The 18129-nt window shown below is 59.1% G+C and overlaps 1 protein-coding gene across 4 annotated transcripts in view; it reads right to left on the bottom strand.

The window, feature by feature from the left end:
- Positions 1 to 18129, bottom strand: part of NFATC1 (nuclear factor of activated T cells 1) — an 87883-nt gene that overhangs the window by 25745 nt on the left and 44009 nt on the right. For all 4 annotated transcript variants that reach the window (XM_032293774.1, XM_032293776.1, XM_032293777.1 and 1 more), the window contains exons 4-6: positions 12542 to 12744; positions 10512 to 10684; positions 9593 to 9733 (exon numbers count right to left, since the gene is read on the bottom strand). In XM_032293774.1, coding sequence (XP_032149665.1) covers positions 9593 to 9733; positions 10512 to 10684; positions 12542 to 12744 — 517 coding nt within the window. The remainder of the gene's footprint in view (positions 1 to 9592; positions 9734 to 10511; positions 10685 to 12541; positions 12745 to 18129) is intronic.

Raw genomic sequence — 18129 nt, 5'->3', positions numbered from 1 at the left:
TGGGCGTGTGCACGGCCCGGTCCCTCAGGCAGGCTGAGTTTGGGGCAATTATCTTGAATTAACGGATCTCAATTTCCTACAGAGTCTCTTCCTCTCTTGTATCTTCTCCAAAATAAAGTCTGTTCCCAAAATGAACAGTTCCAGGTGTCAACACTTAAGTTTATCCTTGTGCTCTGTCTACAAAAAAGAAAATGTGTGTCTGTTGCAAACCCTGAATTACTGATAACTCAGACAAAGTCTCCTTTTCTCTGTCACAGAGACGCGCTGCTGCCGGGTGGAGGGTGGAGAGAGGAAATGTGAGTCATGTTTGCAGGACCAGAGCCGCCCAGCGAGTCCCAGCCACGCCAGCCTCGGGACGCCCGAGGCCCACACGCAAATTACGCACCAGATGGACCCACTCCACAGAGCCAGGTGGACCAGCATCCCACTCTCCTCTAGGAAAGAAGTAACAGGAAACTAAAAGTACTCCTTAGCACTTGAGGGCACCTGCCTTTCTTGAAGCAGCAAGTCCTCCAGGCTCTGGAGCACCCAGGAGCCCAGGGGAAAGAGACGCTTTCACTCCAGCACAGGTGCTGGTGGCGGGGGTTCCCAGAAGCCCGCAGCCCAGCGCGGCCAGGCCGCTCAGGAGCCCCCACCCCCAGCGCATAAAAATCCAATCACCTTTGTGTAATCAAGTCTTCTGGTTTCTTGGTACCTTTTTAAAACAACTTTTGAAGTTTTCTTACAACAAAGCCCATCTGTGGGGTGAGGCCCCGTCCCCACCCCACAAAAGCCTGTGTCCTTGGAAACTCCCAGGCACAACTGGCCGTGGCTTGGTCTCTGCTCTGCCAGAGAAGCTGACAGTCACAGCTTGTTTCCATCAGAACTTCCCTGAGGCTGCAGAGGCCTTTGGTACTGGGAAGGGGAGGGAGGGTCAGTGCCCACGCTGAGCAGCAGGAGAGAAACTGAGGCACACACAGGGCCAGAACGTCGTGTTTCATGTCACCCTGAGGAGGAGACACCATTTTTGCAGCAGAGGCCAACACAACCTGCTCCTGTTTATGTCCTGAGAATGGAGAGGGACTCCAGCCGTCTACCCCGAGGCCTCCTCCAGGCATCTTCCCAAAGCGGTCAGTCCATGAAAAAGCAAATGGAGAGACAGCATGGGGCTGTCTTTCTCCTTCCATGCCTTTTGGGAGCCCTGTCCGTGTGGCCGGCCAGGCCCAGCTCAGCACCTGCCACGGGGCGGCCTGCCCCATACCCTGTCTGGGAGCGCTCACGCCCAGCACTCCTGTGCAAGGTGGGAGCAGGGGTGCTTAGATGTCCCCTCAAAGTGTGGGGAGCCGACACGTCCCGACACGTCCCGACCGTCCTCACAGATGCGGCCGAACCAGCACCTGTACCTTCCCTCCATCTCAGAGACGGCCTCTCTCCCTGCAGCCTCCGACGTCCACGACCATTTCACAGCCAACCAAGGTGAGGGTGAGGGCGACGGCAGGCTTTCTGCTTCTGTTTGAGGATCATAAAGACATCGTCTTTCAAAGGTTGTATATGTTTGTGGCCAGAAATGTCTGTCTAGCAATTGCGTCAGGAACAGACAAGGGGCTGAGGCTGTTTACAGATGGGAAGAGCCACACACCTCAGGAAAGGAGGTGCACAGGCCCGTGTCCCGCTGCCCTTGAGAGCACCGCCTTGGCGGCTCCGCGTTCCCCAGAGGACCGGGGGGCAGGGCCGGCCCCGCGCTGTTCCAAACTCAGCCTCTGGCAGGAAGGCAGGCAGCTGGCCCTGAAAGGGCCTTTGTGTTCAGCCTTATCAGTGCTCTGAGTCCTCAGAAGGAAACCATGCCGAGTGCAGGAGTAAAAATATTCCAGATCATTAGGGAATTCCCTGCAGCCTGAGTCATCGGGAGGCTTCCCTGCCATGCCCTCAAGGTTTCCACACAGGCAGGCTGGCCAGCCCAGGAGCCTCCCAGACCGGCCAGGACGCGCAGCCCAGCGGGGCCACCCCCACACCAGCACTGACACTGAGCCACTGTTTCCACAGAGAAAGCCACGAGGGCCGCTGATGGCAGCAGCAGTGTCCCGGGTCCCATGCCACCCTCGGGCCCTGGGTCCTGCATCCTCGTGCTGGGCACCCTGCAGTGTCCTCATGCCTGAGGTGAGTGTCCCCGGGTGTCTATCATCCACCCCTGGCTTTCCCCATGTGTCTGTCCCAGCCTGGCCCCCAGAGGAGATCTGGATAGGAAATAGCCACCCAGCCACACATGGAGCCACTCTGTGACCCAGCCCTTCCATGCCAAGGCCACGCTGAGGCACGCGCTCAGGAGATGGCATGTGTCCACGAGGGCCTCACGTACCAATGTTCACAGCGGCTTTTCCACCATCATCTCCACAGGGTGGACGCGGCCGGCACCATGGACAGACAGGTATGGGCAGCCACACATGGGCGTCACTCAGCCAGGAAAGAAACCATGCTCTGACCACACCAACGAGAGAACCTGAAGGGCACCACGTCCTGACCACACAACAACACCGGACGCCACGCTCCGTGGGAGCTTCAGGCCCCGCACCTAGCAGGTTGGGGCTCCCTGGGAGAGGGAAGCTAGACCAGGTGAGGCCATGGTGAGGGGGATGGGGTTGCCGGGGCTGGGGTGGGGAAGGGAGAGTGGCGTGGCTACTCAGGGACAAAGGTTTCCTTCTGGTTAAAGGAAAACATTCTGAAATTGGTGGTGGCGGTGTAATTCTGTGAAGCTACCACAATTCACTGAACTCCACGCTTTGAGTAAATTAAATGGTGTATAGATCATATCTCGATAAAGCTAATATATAAAAGAAATTAGCCAACATGATCACAGTGATACTGTCACGTATGATCCCAAAACGCCTGTGGAGGAATGGGATGGACGTGACGTGTGGCCTCCCTACGCCAGCAGGCCCCAGACAGGGGGATTCTGGGATGAAACACAGCTACTCACTGAGGGCGGTGGGCTTTCTGGATGCCTAGGGGCGGGGCTGAGCCTGGGAGGGGGTGGCCCGGGGTGGGTACAGTTGGGGGACAAGCTAGGACAACTCCACTGTGGTCCAGGAGCTCCCACATGCCTGGGAGTGCTCAGCCAGGGTGCTGCACCGATCACCAGAGACCCGCCTCAGCGGGGAAGGCCAGGCCCTCAGGCCCTGCCTGTGTCTCTGCCAGGGAAGAAAAGTCCCTGGGCCATGGTAGTGGAGCTGAGCACCCCAGACGGCAGCTGCGGTCTCCCCCACCGCCATGCTAATGGCTCCGTTTGGCAGCTCTGACTTCCAAAGTTGCCAGAGCCCCATGGCAGGGGAGGGCAGGGTCAATGGTGACTCCCTGGGGTCCTGGGCAAAGCTTTGTCCCAGTAACACTTGAGAATTGATGTGTCTCAGCCCTTGCACCACAGAGCTGGGAGGACACCAGCTGCAGGCCCCACGCCTCGGTACCCTGTGTGGCCGGGGATCCCTGTGACCACGCTCTTGAACAGACGGGCCCCCATCATAACAATGCCTCCTTCCCAGCTCACGGCCGTAACATGACTCAGAATGAGCTTGATGAGAACTGTGGGGTCACTAGTCAGTTCTAGGGTCCTGAGTCATCTCGGGGGCCCTGAGTGGTTCTCAGGGCATGGCCGGGAGGTATCTCTTCCCCGGGCACCACCCTCCGTGCCTTTCCTGTGTGGGCTCTGGGGATCCGCCTGGCCATCTTCCCTGCTCCCAAAGATGCTGTATGGTGACAAAGCAGCCCCAACCCTGCTCTGTGTTGGAACAAGCGGTGACAGTGACATCTGACCACACTCACAGGCACCCAGCCATCGTTGCCTCCTCCCTGATAACACAGATTTGGAAGATCTGCACTTGGCCTTTTACCCACTGAGCCAGACGCCCCTGAAGGTGCTGCTGTCACCATGCTGCCTTTGTGGCTGGCATCGGAATTCTTCAGGAGGCTGAGAGCTGAGCTGCTGCGTACAGCGGGGCTGCCTGTGCCGTGGACGCTGGAGCTGGGAGTTCCCTGCTGTGTCCCCTTTGCTCATCCAGCCCCATCAGAGGGCCCACCACAGAGACCGGAAGGCCCGCCATGGAGACCAGAGGGCAGAGGGCCTGCCACAGAGACTGGAGGGCCCACCACAGAGACCAGAGGGCAGAGGGCCCGCCACAGAGACCGGAGGGCCCACCACGGAGACCAGAGGGCAGAGGACCCGCCACAGAGACCGGAGGGCCCGCCACGGAGACCGGAGGGCAGAAGGCCCGCCACAGAGACCGGAGGGCAGAAAGCCCGCCACAGAGACCAGAGGGCCCGCCACGGAGACCAGAGGGCAGAGGGCCCGCTACGGAGGCAACCATCCCTGGGCCAATCTGCCTCAGCCTACACCATGCATAACAAAAACAGACGAGCCACAGACCCCCCCACCCACCCACCTGGACTCCACTTCCCTCCTCGGCCCACTCCTCGGTCTCCTTGGTGAGATCTTCCATGAGGGACAGGAGGGACAGCAAGGCCCAAAAGGGGCAGTGCCACCAGGTCTGCCTTATGGGGGCCCTGGCCCTCACCTCCTCCCACCTCCAAGAAAGAACCAGACCCTAGGAAACCGAGGTGCAGGGGCAGCTGAAGGAGGAGGGATGGGGGGCCAGTGGGCAACGATGCCTCTCTGGGGAAATCAGGGCCTGCAGGGGCCTCGGGCCTTCGTCGACACCCCAGTGCGGGTGAGCCTCCCCCTGGCCTTGAAGAGACCTGAAGGTGAGCCTGGAGGAAGTGACTTCATGCCTGGGGGCTCCCTGGGCAGACGAGAGGGTCCTTGCCTGGCGCTTCCTGCACCCGGATGACACTGGCCTCTGCCTGGGGACCTGCACTCCCCTCGCCACAGCAAATGTGTGTCCTGGCTGGCGTGGGACCAGCAGCTGCCAAGGCCACGGTGCTTCTGTGACACCTCTATGTCCTTGCAAGGGTCCTGGGATTCCCAGCTGAGCTCTGTGGCTACTGGGCGGAGCTTCCCAAAATCTCAACTGCCGGGTGCCCATGAGAGCACACGCAAGACCCGGGAACTGTGCTGGGCACAGTCCCACGTCCATGTAGCCTTAGAAAGACCTGGGCCTTTGGTCCCTTTATTTAAAAAACAACAGTGCACATCTGTCCCAGATTTGGAGTCCCAGCCTTCCCCACGAGGTGGGAGGTAGGCCCGTCCAACCGTGTGTGGAAGGATCTGGAAACCTGGCCGTGTCTCTTGCAGTGTGGCCAGTGCCCACTCACAACCCTGTCTCCTCTAGGAGGTAATGCCCAGGGAGAGAGGATGGGGCGGCCATGAGGTGGGGGCGAGCTGGGGTCCCACCAGGTTGGGTTTGGGGTGAACCTAGTGTTGGGTTTCTGAGGGGAGAGCTCCAGAAGTGCTGGGCTGGGGCCTCCGGGAGGGGCCTGGGCAGCTATGGGGCTCTGGCTTGGCTACCTGCTCCTACCTTGCGGGCCCTGGCCTCCCGCATTTCGGCCCTGTGCGTCTCCCCGTGAACCTGGGTGAGGCCCCAGCTGTGGTGGCCAGCATGACCCCAGGTCCAGGACTGGGCCTACAAGCCCTGGCACAGACGGTCTCTGCTTCCCAGGAGCCCCGGCCGTCTGTGAGAGACCAGGCCGCTCCCCAGAGGAGCCGCATGGAGGGCCCTGACTACCCGGAGGAGACGCCGGCCTTCCGTCCAGGCCCCAGCTGGCTGGCCAGTCACGGCTGCCCCAGAAATGACCGCTGACAAGACCGGCACGGCCCCTCCCGCCAGGCCCCGCTCACTGCACAACTGATCGCTGGCGGACGCAGCGGGTGTTGTTTGAGCCCCGTGCGTTACCGTGTGGCCTTTATGCACCGATGGAAACCAAAATAGGGTCATTCGCGTTTACAGAACTGCACCAGGACAGGCACGTGACGACGACGAGGAAGCTGTTCAGCTCCAGCATTAAGAACGGCCGCCTGCTGGATGCATCCGAACCTCAGAAATGTGCGCCTTCTGTCTGTCTCAGCCAAGCTCCAGCCTCGGCCCGAGCTCACGTTTCACGCAGGTGTTTTCTGGGCGGTTTCATTTATGCTGAACGTGAGTTTGCTCCTCAGCCCTTTTGATGTTCACGCATGCAGAGAGAGGTGCTTTACATCACAGATGGGAAGACAGACACAGCGATCTTTAACAGCAGAATAGGGCAGGAGGGGTGAGGGTGTGAGGGAGGGGAGGGGAGGGGAGGGGTGCGGGTGGGAGAGGGGAGGGCTGTGGGTGGTAGAGTAGGGAGGGGAGGGGTGCGGGCGGGAGATGGGAAGAGTGTGGGTGGGAGAGTAGGGAGGGGAGGGGTGCGGGCGGGAGAGTGGGGAGGGGAGGGGAAGAGGTGGGGAGGGGTGTGGGTGGGAGGGGCAGGGAGGGGAGCAGGTGGATGGCCGGCTGGGGAGGAGTATGGTTCCCACTGCCCGCAGCGAACCCCTGCAGTCTCGGAAGCCGGGGTCTCTTGTGATGCTTCAGGGGCTTCTGAACTGACACTGGACCCTCAGCTCCCCAGCCAACCTGCCCCCTGGATGAACGTTCTGCACAGACTTTCATCATCGGAAAAGGTTGTTTTCCGAGGAAGCCATAAACCCGATCTAAGTCCTCAGAGAAAGGCTGACTCTACCCCGGGCCTTCTGAGACCCCCTGAGAGACCTGGGAGGAAGTGCAGGGGTCTCTGGAAGCTCCTTTGAGTTGGGCTGAGCCCTGAACACCTGCCCTCCTTCCACCCTGCCAGAGCATCCCAGAGGGACCTAGCACCCACAGCTTCAGTGAGCCATGCCCGCACCCTGCCGGTTCCCACGATGCAGCCCCGCTGCAGGGATTCCCTTCCTCAGGAGGCCCGACGCCAGCTTCTCCCAGCGCCAGCTTCTCCCTGATGCTAGCTTCTCCCCATCACCAGCTTCTCCCCGACACCAGCTTCTCCCAGCCCTCCAGGGCAGAGGAACCACTCCGTCCAAAGCTTCCCAAAGCTCAGAGATGCTGTGAATACACCCACAGCAGCTGCGGCCTGGCTGGGACACACAGGCTGAGCTGGCCTGGGCAATGAGCTTCTCATGCATTCCAGAGAAGGACAGGCAAGGTCTACCCCAGCCTGCGTCCAGAGCTCCTGACGTGCCAACATTCACAACCGCCACAACCGTCTTCATCCTTGGAATGAGAGGGACAGCGGGAGACACAGTGGCCCTTCCTGGAGGAGCCGCTGACTGCCTGACCGACCTTCCTCAACACGAACCTCCCGAGCTCATGCCCGGCCTTGGTTCCATCTGCAAGGAGCAGTCTAACACAGAGCAGACGACCCCATCAGCAGATGAGAGGGCAACTGTGTTTTGTTTTGTTTTGTTTTCAAAGATGGGGTTTCACCATATTGGTCAGGCTGGTCTCGAACTCCTGACCTCAGGTGATCCGCCCACCTCAGCCTCCCAAAGTGCTGGGATTACAGGCGTGAGCCATCGCGCCCGGCGGCAACTGTGTTTTAATCTCAATTCAGCTTAGTGGTTTCTCCCGAGACGGGAAGCTCGTCGCTAGGATGAGGGTGTGGGGCGTCTGCTGCTCCAGCCCTCAGCGCATCAGGAAGTGTTTAAGTGACGGCTCCCACCGGAGAAGCCGAGAGCGGAGGAAAAATGATGTGGACATTTGTTCTCTGCTTTTGAAAACAAGCAATTTGCTTGTGTATGAATATGCCAAGTATCTTATTTAGACATAAAGAACGAAAGCACAACACAGCCTGGATTCATTCCTGCAGCATTCACAAGCTCATGTGCTCTCCAGCACGGCACTTACTCACTTATGGCTGTGGACCTGACGCCGGCTGGTGCTGGAACAGGGTCAGAGACCCGCCCCGACCTCACGGGACAGGAGGGCAGACGTGGTCAGACAAACGCATCGCCCGGCAGTGTGGGCCATGGCGGCCGAGCTCCAGGGAAGGACAGGCAGCCTCTCCCACCCGCTGACCCCACAGTTCACAGTGATAGTGATGGCGAAGGTGGGGGGTGTGGGTTTTGATGGGGGCGGCCGCTGAGGCCAGGCTCCCCTCGGCTCCTGTCCCTTCCAGGCCAGTGGCCGCCCTTCCCCCAGTGCTGTGGCGTCCACTCGGCCAGTGCAGCAGCAGGAGTCAGGGCATCTCTGCTGACCGCGTTTGGGGCGGCCTCTGCGAAGGTGCCCAGGCCTCTCCGGGTAGAAGACACCGCCACCTGCGGCCCCCATGCCATCTGCTCAGGCCTGGGCTTTGAGGAGCGGACACCGGAAGCCAGGGTCCTGGCCAGTCCTGGCCCAAGTGCCTCCCCGCACCGTGGGCACAGCGTTTCTCCTCCAACACACGGACACACACTGAAGGCTCGGAAGGGAAAATTATTTCAAAATTAGCCTCCTCCCGAGAAGGAACCGGCAAGGCAAACGCTCTTAGCTGGTTTTCTCTATAATTTAAAAGACGTTTTCAAATTATGCCCTGATTCTGTAAGAAGCCAAGTAAGATGTGAGAGGCCTTTAAGCCCATTTTGATTGAAGCACTTAGATTTCTGGCAAACTGCACAAAATCAGGACCCCATTATCAAGGCTGAATGCCTCCTCAGCTTCCAGGGATCCAAGTAGGTACAGAAAACTCCAACTGGTGAATATAAAAAAGAAAAAAGCCAAAAAATAGGCTTGTGGGGGCGTGACCCTCACCTGGCCCACCCAGGGCAGAGGCCCAGCAAGGCACCAGGAACCCCCAAAAACAGAGCGCTCAAGACAGACTTTGTGGAGAGCTGGGCCCACCTTGCTGACCCCTTGGGGGCTGCGCTGGGGTCCCCGTGTCCACACCTGTTTCCTGTTAGCGTAGCCCACTGTGTCCACAGCCCTGCTCAGAAACAGTGAGGCCCCACCTGGGTGAGAGCGCTGGGGCCAGCGTCTGCACGGAGCTGGCCTGGCCGCACTGCTCTGTGAGCCCAATGCCTGCAGGACGGCGTCCCTGTGGGCAGCGCAGAACCACAGGCGTGACACCCTGGGAGGCTCATCACTCCCGAGGACACCCTCGCCCCCCTTCCGAGTTAAGCCCAGAGCTTTCAGGTGGCCAGCACGATGCCTGGAGGCAGGGGCAGCTCGGGCAGCTCTGGGGGTCCTAGGGGTGTCCGTGGCTGAGGCAGTAAAGGTAATTTAATGGCAAAGAGCATCCAGCCCCGCTGCCTGAGGCCTCCACACCATCCCCACCTCCGCCAGGAATGCTGGTGAGGGGAGCTCCCTCCGGCCCTGCTGCTAACTGGGACCCTGAAGCGTCCACTCGCTGCTGCTGGAGGACCCCACAGAGCCGGCCAACGCCCTCCACCTCCTCTGCATGTCCCCAGCCTGCGGCTCCCTTGCCCATCAGCAGCAGTCTCTGTGCAGTGGCCCTGGCAGCCCCAGAAACAAACACCTGCTCTTCCCTCCAGCAGTACAGCAGTCAGCTCACACACAAACCCACAGCAGGGCACGGACCTGGGCCACATGGAGCCTCTGCTCTGCGCCATGCCCTGCGCGCCCGTCCTGGTGACCATGCATAAGTAGGGCCACTCCACAGCCCAGGAGCCAGTGCCCAGCAGCCCGAAGCCCAGGCCCGCAGCGGCCCGCCGCGAAGAGAGTACCTGGGGCTTTCTCCACAAAGATGACCTTGGAATCCTGCAGGAAGTTGTGGCCGGACAGGACCATCTTCTTCCCGCCCACGACCGGGTAGCTGTCCGTGCTCTGCTTCTCCACCAGAGGCAGCTCCTGGGCCGAGCGCTGGGCTGCGTCAGAGGGAGAGGTGCAGTGAGGGCCCGTCCGGGTGGGTGGCCTGGGACACACACATGGCACCCATCAGGTCACGCAGAAGCCGACCCACCCGGAGCCTGCGGGCCACTCCTGCGGACACCGCAACTTCTAAGGGAGGTGCTGTGCCGTACGCACACACTTTGCCCCGATGGTGTTCACCTCCTCCTAAGGAAATCACCAAAATATCCCCACCTGGCCGGGCGTGGTGGCTCACGCCTATAATCTAAGCACTTTGGAGGCCAAGGCGGGCGGATCACCTGAGGTCGGGAGTTCAAGACCAGCCTGACCAACGCGGTGAAACCCCGTCTTAAAAAAAAAAAAAAATCCCCACCTAAGAGTCAGCCAGTTTCCCTCAAATCACAGTCACCACACAAATATGCAGAGGTCAGCATAGCGCAGGGGGAAGCGCCGGCCTATGCCGTGTCCCCTGGCCATGCTTGGGCGTCAGAAGAACCAGAGCCTGGGGCCCCTGGGAGGGCCCACAGTCAGTCACCCAGCTGTGACCGACACAAACACCTCAGTGTTTCAGGACACACTTCCTCTCCTTTTTATTTTTCCCAGTAGGGGCCACGAATCGGGACTGTCTGGAAACCCTGGCAGGCGCACACAGCTAAGAGCATGCACAGAAACGCGCCCAGCTGAAACCCTCGTGGCCACACGCTGAGGGAGGCTCGGCGGGAACAGCCAGTCCCAAGTCTGTACGAGCGAGACGCTGAGAAGGGGTGGGACTGCGGCCACGCGGTGTCCACTTACAGCATTCGATGGGGTTGGAGGCCACCTGCAGGGACAGCGTGCGGCCGCCCGGCTGCGGGACGTGCACGCGGAAGACCAGCCGCACCCGCGTGTTCTTCCTCCCAATGTCGGTCTCGCCCTTCCGGAGTTCAATGTCGGAGTTTCTGAGTTTCAGGATTCCGGCACAGTCGATGCTGCCCAAAACAAATGCCACAGCTTTCCTCCCACGGCTGACACAGGAGCATCGAGGACTGGCCCTGCACACCCTCTGGCCCTCACCCCAGCCCCAAGAGCTCGTGCCAGGGAGCGGCCACTCCCCTTCCCCGAGGGAAACAAGACCTTGAAGCTAGTGACGTGAGGCCCTCGCCAAGCGCAGAACAGAACCCGACACCTGTGAGAGGGGGCGAGCGGGGGCGAGAGAGGGTGCGGGGGTGAGTGGGGGTTGAGGAGGATGAGGGGGGACGAGTGGGGGTGAGCCCCTAGAAAAGTCACTCCCCACCTTTCCTCCAGCCTCCACCTTGACCAAGCAGGTCCCATCTGAGCTGTCTCAAGCCCTGGCTGCCGCTGGCCACACTGCCACATACACGGGACATCACCAGAGCGGCAGAGAGTAGCCCAGGGGAGGGGCCAGGGGAAGCAGCTCGCTCTCATCTTGGAGTAGTTTCCAAAAAGCTCAATTTATTATAAGATCCTGTCATTTCCACTACATTTAAAAGCCCTCATTTTTTGTGTGTAAAACCCATTTCTTCTATGGTTTCATATAAACTCTTTTACTCAATAATTTGATTCAAAACGATATTCCAGTAACACATTCCGTGTGTACATTCTCAATGCAATAAAACCCAGTATTTTTCTTCCTGATAATCTAAGAGAATATAGAGAATAAACACAGCCTCCCTGACCCCCGAGAGGCGGTGTGAGAGCATGGTCCTGACTGCCCACATTAAGGTGGGGTGGATGTGGCCGTCAGCAAAGCCGGGACGTCTACTGCGGCTGTGGACCGCAAGCTTCGTTCTGGAAAAGCACCTGATGGTGCCCTGTCCTTGGGAAACCTGGATGACAGCTCTCGAGGCAAACCCAGGGATTCGGAATGAGTTCCCAGGCGGGCAGACTCCCCCAGACGCTTTAAAAGCCAACGTGGAAGGAAAGCTTTCCCTTTGTTTTTGACTCAGAGGCTTTGAATAACTTACTAAAATCCCATGCGAAGCCCCATGTGACGAGGCCCCCGCCGCCATCTACCACACGCCTCCCTCACTGTCCCAGGACCTCCTCACTCACCCCGAGGGCAGCACAGGACAGGCACCGCCCACGCAGCTTCGGCATCACAAGGGCTCCCGGCCTGCGGTCACCTCGCAAGACTCTGTCCCTGCCCTCTGGCCCAGCTCTGTAAAGCTGGTCTGCACATCAGCCATCCCCACACTTCCACCCACAGACGAGTCTGTTATCTGTCCCCCCACGGTACTGCGTGACTGTCGGGGACCAGCAGTCCTCCACCTCCCTGCCTTCACAGGTTAGGGTCAGCGTGCGCAGCACAAGCTGAGGCTAAGTGAATGAGGCCCTATTTGGCAATTACATGTTTTGTTTTCAGCTTACTAAAAATTCGCTTTTAAACAAATTACAGTGTCAGATGAGACTCTGCACCTCAGTGCGGTCCTGTCCGCATTGCCGGAGGCGCCTCAAGTTAAATGCGACCCGACGTCCCGACTGCTCTAACTTCTCAATGCTCGTGTTTTAACCATTCCTCCATTTGTGCTGCTGTATTCAGAAAGAAACAGGGTCCTGTGTCAGAGCTAACATGGAGAAGGATATTTATAGCTGTGTATCTGAGATATTATTTTAAGTGGCAATATACACAGGGCTGAAACCCTAGAGAGAAGCAACTCCATTGTCAAAAGCACAAGTGAAGTTTACTTATTAGCTGTTAAACCAAGAGTGTCCTGGCCATGGAGGCTGGAAGTGTGGGGCGCCGGCCAAACCCCCAGGGCCGGGAGGAAGGCACGCCCTGCAACCCCCACCCCAGAGGCCAGCGGTCCCCGCGGCCTGTGGCTTACACGGCGCGCATGTTGTTCTCCGGCAGGAGCGGGATCTCCAGGACTTTGGTGTTGGAGAGGATGGCCTCGTGGCTGGTGGTGGACACGGTCTTCCCCGTGATCCGGTGCACCTGGTAGAAGGCATGTGGGCGCAGCAAGCGGTCATCCGCCGTCCCGATGAACAGCTGCAGCATCAGAGGCTCGTTCTCCAAGTAGCCATGGAGCTGGCAAGAGAACAGAACACCCGCTCAGCACCGAGCAAACGGACTGCCACACGTCCCCGGGGTGCATAGAAAAAGCCTGCAGAGGTTCGAGGCCTGCATCCCTTCCCCGGCCCTTTTTCATTTCTCTGTGATGTCATACTAGTGTATTTTTAAAGCAGACTAGAAATTGTCTTGTCATCCTAATGGTCCTGGCCACTGAGGTCTAGGCTTTAAACACCTGTTGCCACTTTCAAATATACACACATGCACACATACCTGTATGCTCCCGGGCACTCTCCTGTGTGGGCACACCTGTATACTCCCGTGCATTCTCGCATGCATGGGCATGGGTGTGCACATGGAGCACGGCACACACGCTCACTGCACACCTGTGCAGGCCACACCAAGGCCACAGTGAAGCTGGTGGGAGAGTGAGTGCAGTGCCCACGCGGAGGCCACGTGAAGCTGGTGGGGAGCTTGTGCGTGCCCCATGCCAAGGCCATATGAAGCTGGTGGGGGAGTGAGTGCAGTGCCCATGCGGAGGCCACGTGAAGCTGGTGGGGAGCTTGTGCGTGCCCCATGCTGAGGCCACGTGAAGCTGGTGGGGTAGTGAGTGCAGGAAACGCTATGTCCATGCTGAGCCTTGAACAAGGCCTTGCTTCACAAATAAATCTAGACAAGGCCCCATAAGACATGACCCACGTTCCTGTGGTCCAGTAACCTGGAACTGGGCAGCACATGACTCACGCTCCTGATCAGTGGATGCCACGCTGCATGTGCACACACACGGCACCACGGGCCCTTCCTGACGGCCTGCTGCACCTCTCCTCCCGCAGAGGCAGGGGAGTACTCAACACCATCCAGGCGGCCAAGCAGCGGTGTCCAGAGGCGGACATGGGCAGCAGACACTGCCCAAGGCAACTACACATGGAGGTGTCTATGGCCCACACCACCACGGAGCCGCTCACAGCTTCTTGACCAGCGCTGTGTGTGTGAGGCTCAAAACCCACACGGCCGGATAAGACGCAGGCGAATGCAGCAGTCCGGGTCTTCCTCCAGGATGCGGGCAGCCGGGCCCTGCTCCTGCCTCTGGGAAGGCGTGAGCTCTTGGCCGGCGCACACGTGTTTAGGACCAGCTGCTCTACAGGACAAGTCGCTCGTGGCGTCTGAGAGGTAAATGGCAGCGCAGCACCCTCCCTCTCCCCCTCATCCTCCGCACCACAGCACGGGTCCGCCTTCTGCACTGAGTTATTTTTAGAACTGTTTGTTTTTATCTTTAATGCCACAATTTACAATCACTACAGTGTGAGTCTATTTGCAAGAGGCAAGTTTCGTTGGGAACAGGAATGTCCGCTTCTCAAAGCCGGCACACAGGCCTGGAGTGAGGCTGTGGGGGTCACATCTTGCGCAGCAAGGCCTCCCAGAGCACGCCTCCCTCAGAGCGCCTTCCCACGTGTGTCCCCAAAGTGCGCCCCGGTGAGCCCCAGCCTCGGAGCCTGAGATTATCAGGTGATCCGTGCAGGGCCTGCGGCAACGCCCTTCCCTGGGAACCACCCGTCCTGGGACACACAAATCCCTCTGGTCACGTTAAGGGTTGATGTTCTTACTAAACTAGTTTTTAAATCTCTGAAAACAGATGGCAACTGCAGCAGAGCGACCACGTGAAGAGGCGAATCCTGCACTCCTGTAGGCATGTTCCTGCCACAGGAAAATATGGCGGATGCCACTGAACACACAGACATCTGCGCAGGGCCAGCGAGGCTCAGGGGAGGGCGGGGGAGCCCGGGCCGGGGGCTGCCCCTCACAGACTGCAAGGATGGGCCCCGGCCCCTCACACAGCAGATTCTCAGAGTTCGGTGGGCAGAGGGGAGATGGTCCTGGAGGGGCCCGGGCAGGCAGCAAGATGACCCCGCTCCACAGCTCCAGCTCAGCCTCAGCCTCCCTGTGGTCACTGCAGTCAAGAACAAGCCAGTCTCCCCAGAGGCTGAACTCAGAGCCCCCCACGAGGAGGCCGCAGTGAAGCTTTGGCTGCTGTCACTGAGGGCCTGACCGCCAGGCCCAGACTGACAGGCAGGGCTGGGACCCGAACCCCGGCTGAGACAACGGAGGGGCATGTGGGGTCTGAAACACAAAGCCACAGGCCAAACGATGGCGCCACGTGAGAATGTGGTGGGGAGGCCACAGGCGGGGACGAAGACACGGCTGCGATGTGCACGGGCGCCACGTGGAAACGTGGTGGGGAGGCCACAGGCAGGGACGGGGACACGGCTGCGATGCGCATGGGCGCCACGTGGAAACGCGGTGGGGAGCCCACAGGCGGGGACGAGGACACAGCTGCAATGTGCATGGCACCTGCAGGAGTCCGTGACAAAGGCCACCCACATTCCAAAGGGATTCCTGCCAAGGCTGAGTAACTGCAGGACAAACGCCTTTCCCTTCCCAACAAGAGCCTCTCTTCCCTATGCACACACCAGTGTCTCCATGCAAACCATCAGGACAGGGAACTAGGACGTGCCCGTCCAGGCCCTCAGCTCCCAGGGAGGGTGATGCCAGCCTCCGCCCGTTTCCTGAACTTTCTGAGAAGCCTGGATTCTCTGTGGGACTCAAACACTTTTAGGACGGGAAATGTAGAAGGAAAAGCAGAGTCGGATTAGGAGGCAGGCCCTGCACACAGCATTCCATTTTTCAAGACTTGGTACCTGAATATTTAATTCACGTAGAAAACATATGTAAACGGTCTCTGACCAAAACACCCTCCGGGGGCTGGGGAGGGGCGCGGGCAGCTCTGAGGGCCTGGCCCAGGTCATGTGGTTTAAAAACGCCCATTTAAATTCCCAGGACTCCTGTGGCAGTTCTCTAACGGCACATGAATGCTGCGTCCTTTAAAAAAATGCCATTTCAGTGAAAATCGGAATATTTAAGGTCTAACCTGGGAGGTAAACATCTATTATTTAAAACACGAAGTTCATTTTAGGAAAAGTGGCTTAAATACGTCGCGGTTGCAATGCCTGGGCCTTCTGCCTCTGGCACGGTGCGGAACCTGTCACAACAATGGCCTCTCTGCCTCAAACTCAACTAAACAAAATGTATTATTCCACTGCCGAGGTACAAATGCCGCTCAGTTTCCTACACATTAAAATGTTTCTTAGCTCCTATGCTGACCTCAGCACTTACACGGTGACATGATGGGTGAAGCGAATGATTGAGGCCAAATTTATTCAATGTGGACTCAGCTGCGAGCAGGTACGGAGGGAGGCGCGGGGCGGAGGGAGGCACCGGGTGGACCGAGGCGCACGGCGGGGGGATGTCACGCCCTCTGCCCGCCCCCACCCCCCCCCGTCTGAGCTGCTGCACACTGAGTGAAGGCAGCTGGCTCAGGCTCCTCCACGCGGCCACAGGACCAGGCGTCGGCCTAAAGGAAATTATGCATTTAGGGCACAGAAATAAAATCTGCATTTTTCAAATTGCCCCAAGGAAGTACTGGCTCACAAATGGGTTTCAACCCCAATTCCCCCCACACTGGATTAATTTAAGAGACTGCCTTGCTGTGTGGACAGTGCCTAGGGTCCTGTTTTCAGCCCCGGAATCCTCAACACGCACCACAGCAGCCAGAGGTGACGCGTCTCTCACAGGGCTGGGCCTGGGGCCAGGGGCCAGGGGCCAGGGACCGGGCAGGAGAGTGCCTCCCTCTTGGGAAAACGTCCAGCCACATTCTCCCACAAAACCCCGAGAAGGCAGTCTTCAGTGGTCTGTGGCTCCTCTCCTCGTTGGGGGCGGGGGGGCGTGGCCAGGACGACATGGCAGCTACCACAAGACCCACTTGACCTGTGGCACAGGCCCGTCTCACCCGTGGCACAGCAAAGCTGACAAAGCGGCAGCACAGGGTCCTTGTAAAAAAATACACAATTTGATGCGCCATGGAGACTTTACTCAAGAAACCAAGAAAAAGCAGAAACAAAAATAAAAGACAAAAAATGGAGCCAGTAGTCAAAGGGAGCACCCCAAACCCGAGGTCGGAGGAGCAGGTCACACGCTTCAGCGTCCTCCCTCAAATCCCAAGGTCAGAGGGGCAGGAAGCACCCCAGCATCTTCCCTCTCCTTCCCACCCCAAAGCCAAGGTCAGAGGGGTAGGAAGCACCCGTGTCTTCCCTCTCCTTCCCACCCCAAAGCCAAGGTCAGAGGAGCAGGAAGCACCCCAGCATCCTCCCTCTCCTTCCCACCCCAAAGCCAAGGTCAGAGGGGTAGGAAGCACCCCAGCATCTTCCCTCTCCTTCGCACCCCAAAGCCAAGGTCAGGGGGGCAGGAAGCACCCCAGCGTCTTCCCTCTCCTTCGCACCCCAAAGCCAAGGTCAGGGGGGCAGGAAGCACCCCAGCGTCTTCCCTCTCCTTCCCACCCCAAAGCCAAGGTCAGAGGGGCAGGAAGAACCCCAGCAACTTCCCTCTCCTTCCCACCCCAAAGCCAAGGTCAGAGGGGCAGGACGCACCCCAGCATCTTCCCTTTCCTTCCCCTCTTTTCTCAGCCAGGCCTGTCTCTGGCACCCACCAAAAGCGGGACAGGCGGGTGCTGCGTGGCTGTGGGTGTGCTTTTTGCCCTTGCAGCAAGTGCCTTCGAGCTCTGGGGGCCACAGGGACAATCCAGGAGAAGCCACCAAGAGACAGACACACAGCATCCACTTCCTCACCGGCTGGTTGTGCAGTGTGCAGAAGCCTGCGTGAGTGTGGGCGTGTACACCAGAAGTGGGTGTGTACAGGCGAATGTGTCCATGGGAGTGCCTGAGTGTGCCTCGGCAGTGTGGTCTGCAGGGTCAGGCATGTGTGTGCCTTTGTGGTGTGGTCTGCGGGGTCAGGCGTGTGTGTGCAGCACAAGTGTGGTCTGCGGGGTCAGGCATGTGTGTGCCTTGGCGGTGTGGTCTGCGGGGTCAGGCATGTGTGTGCAGCACCGGTGTGGTCTGCAGGGTCAGGCGTGTGTGTGCCTCGGTGGTGTGGTCTGCAGGGTCAGGCGTGTGTGTGCCTCGGTGGTGTGGTCTGCGAGGTGGGACACCAACAGTGCTTCCCTCTAAGTTGGCCAGGCCTGGCTTTAAGGGGCAGCTTCACCTGCCCGACACCCTGTTCTGGCCCCTTCAGATGCAGCAAAGGGCCTGAGGGGCCTGGGGCGTCCCTCCAGAGCAGCGTGGGCTCGGGGTGGGTGGTTCCCGGCGTGCAGAGCAGGGTAGGGGCAGGGAGGAACGTGGATGCCGCGGCTGGAGACTCAGGTCTGAGCCAGAAGTGGGGCAAGGCCTGGTGCTCTCTGAAAACACATATGCACGTGTCCACACACAGCCACACTGGGAAATGTATGTGCACACCTCCCACAGAATGCACACACACACCCCACAGAGTACACACACACCCCACAGAGTGCACACA

This window comes from Sapajus apella, unplaced genomic scaffold (assembly GCF_009761245.1).
Source record: "Sapajus apella isolate SASKATOON/1434 unplaced genomic scaffold, GSC_monkey_1.0 scaffold30, whole genome shotgun sequence".
NCBI classification, from domain to species: Eukaryota; Metazoa; Chordata; class Mammalia; order Primates; family Cebidae; genus Sapajus; species Sapajus apella.
Note: the sequence above shows the minus strand (reverse complement) of the source record. Positions and strands in the feature narration are given on the sequence as shown.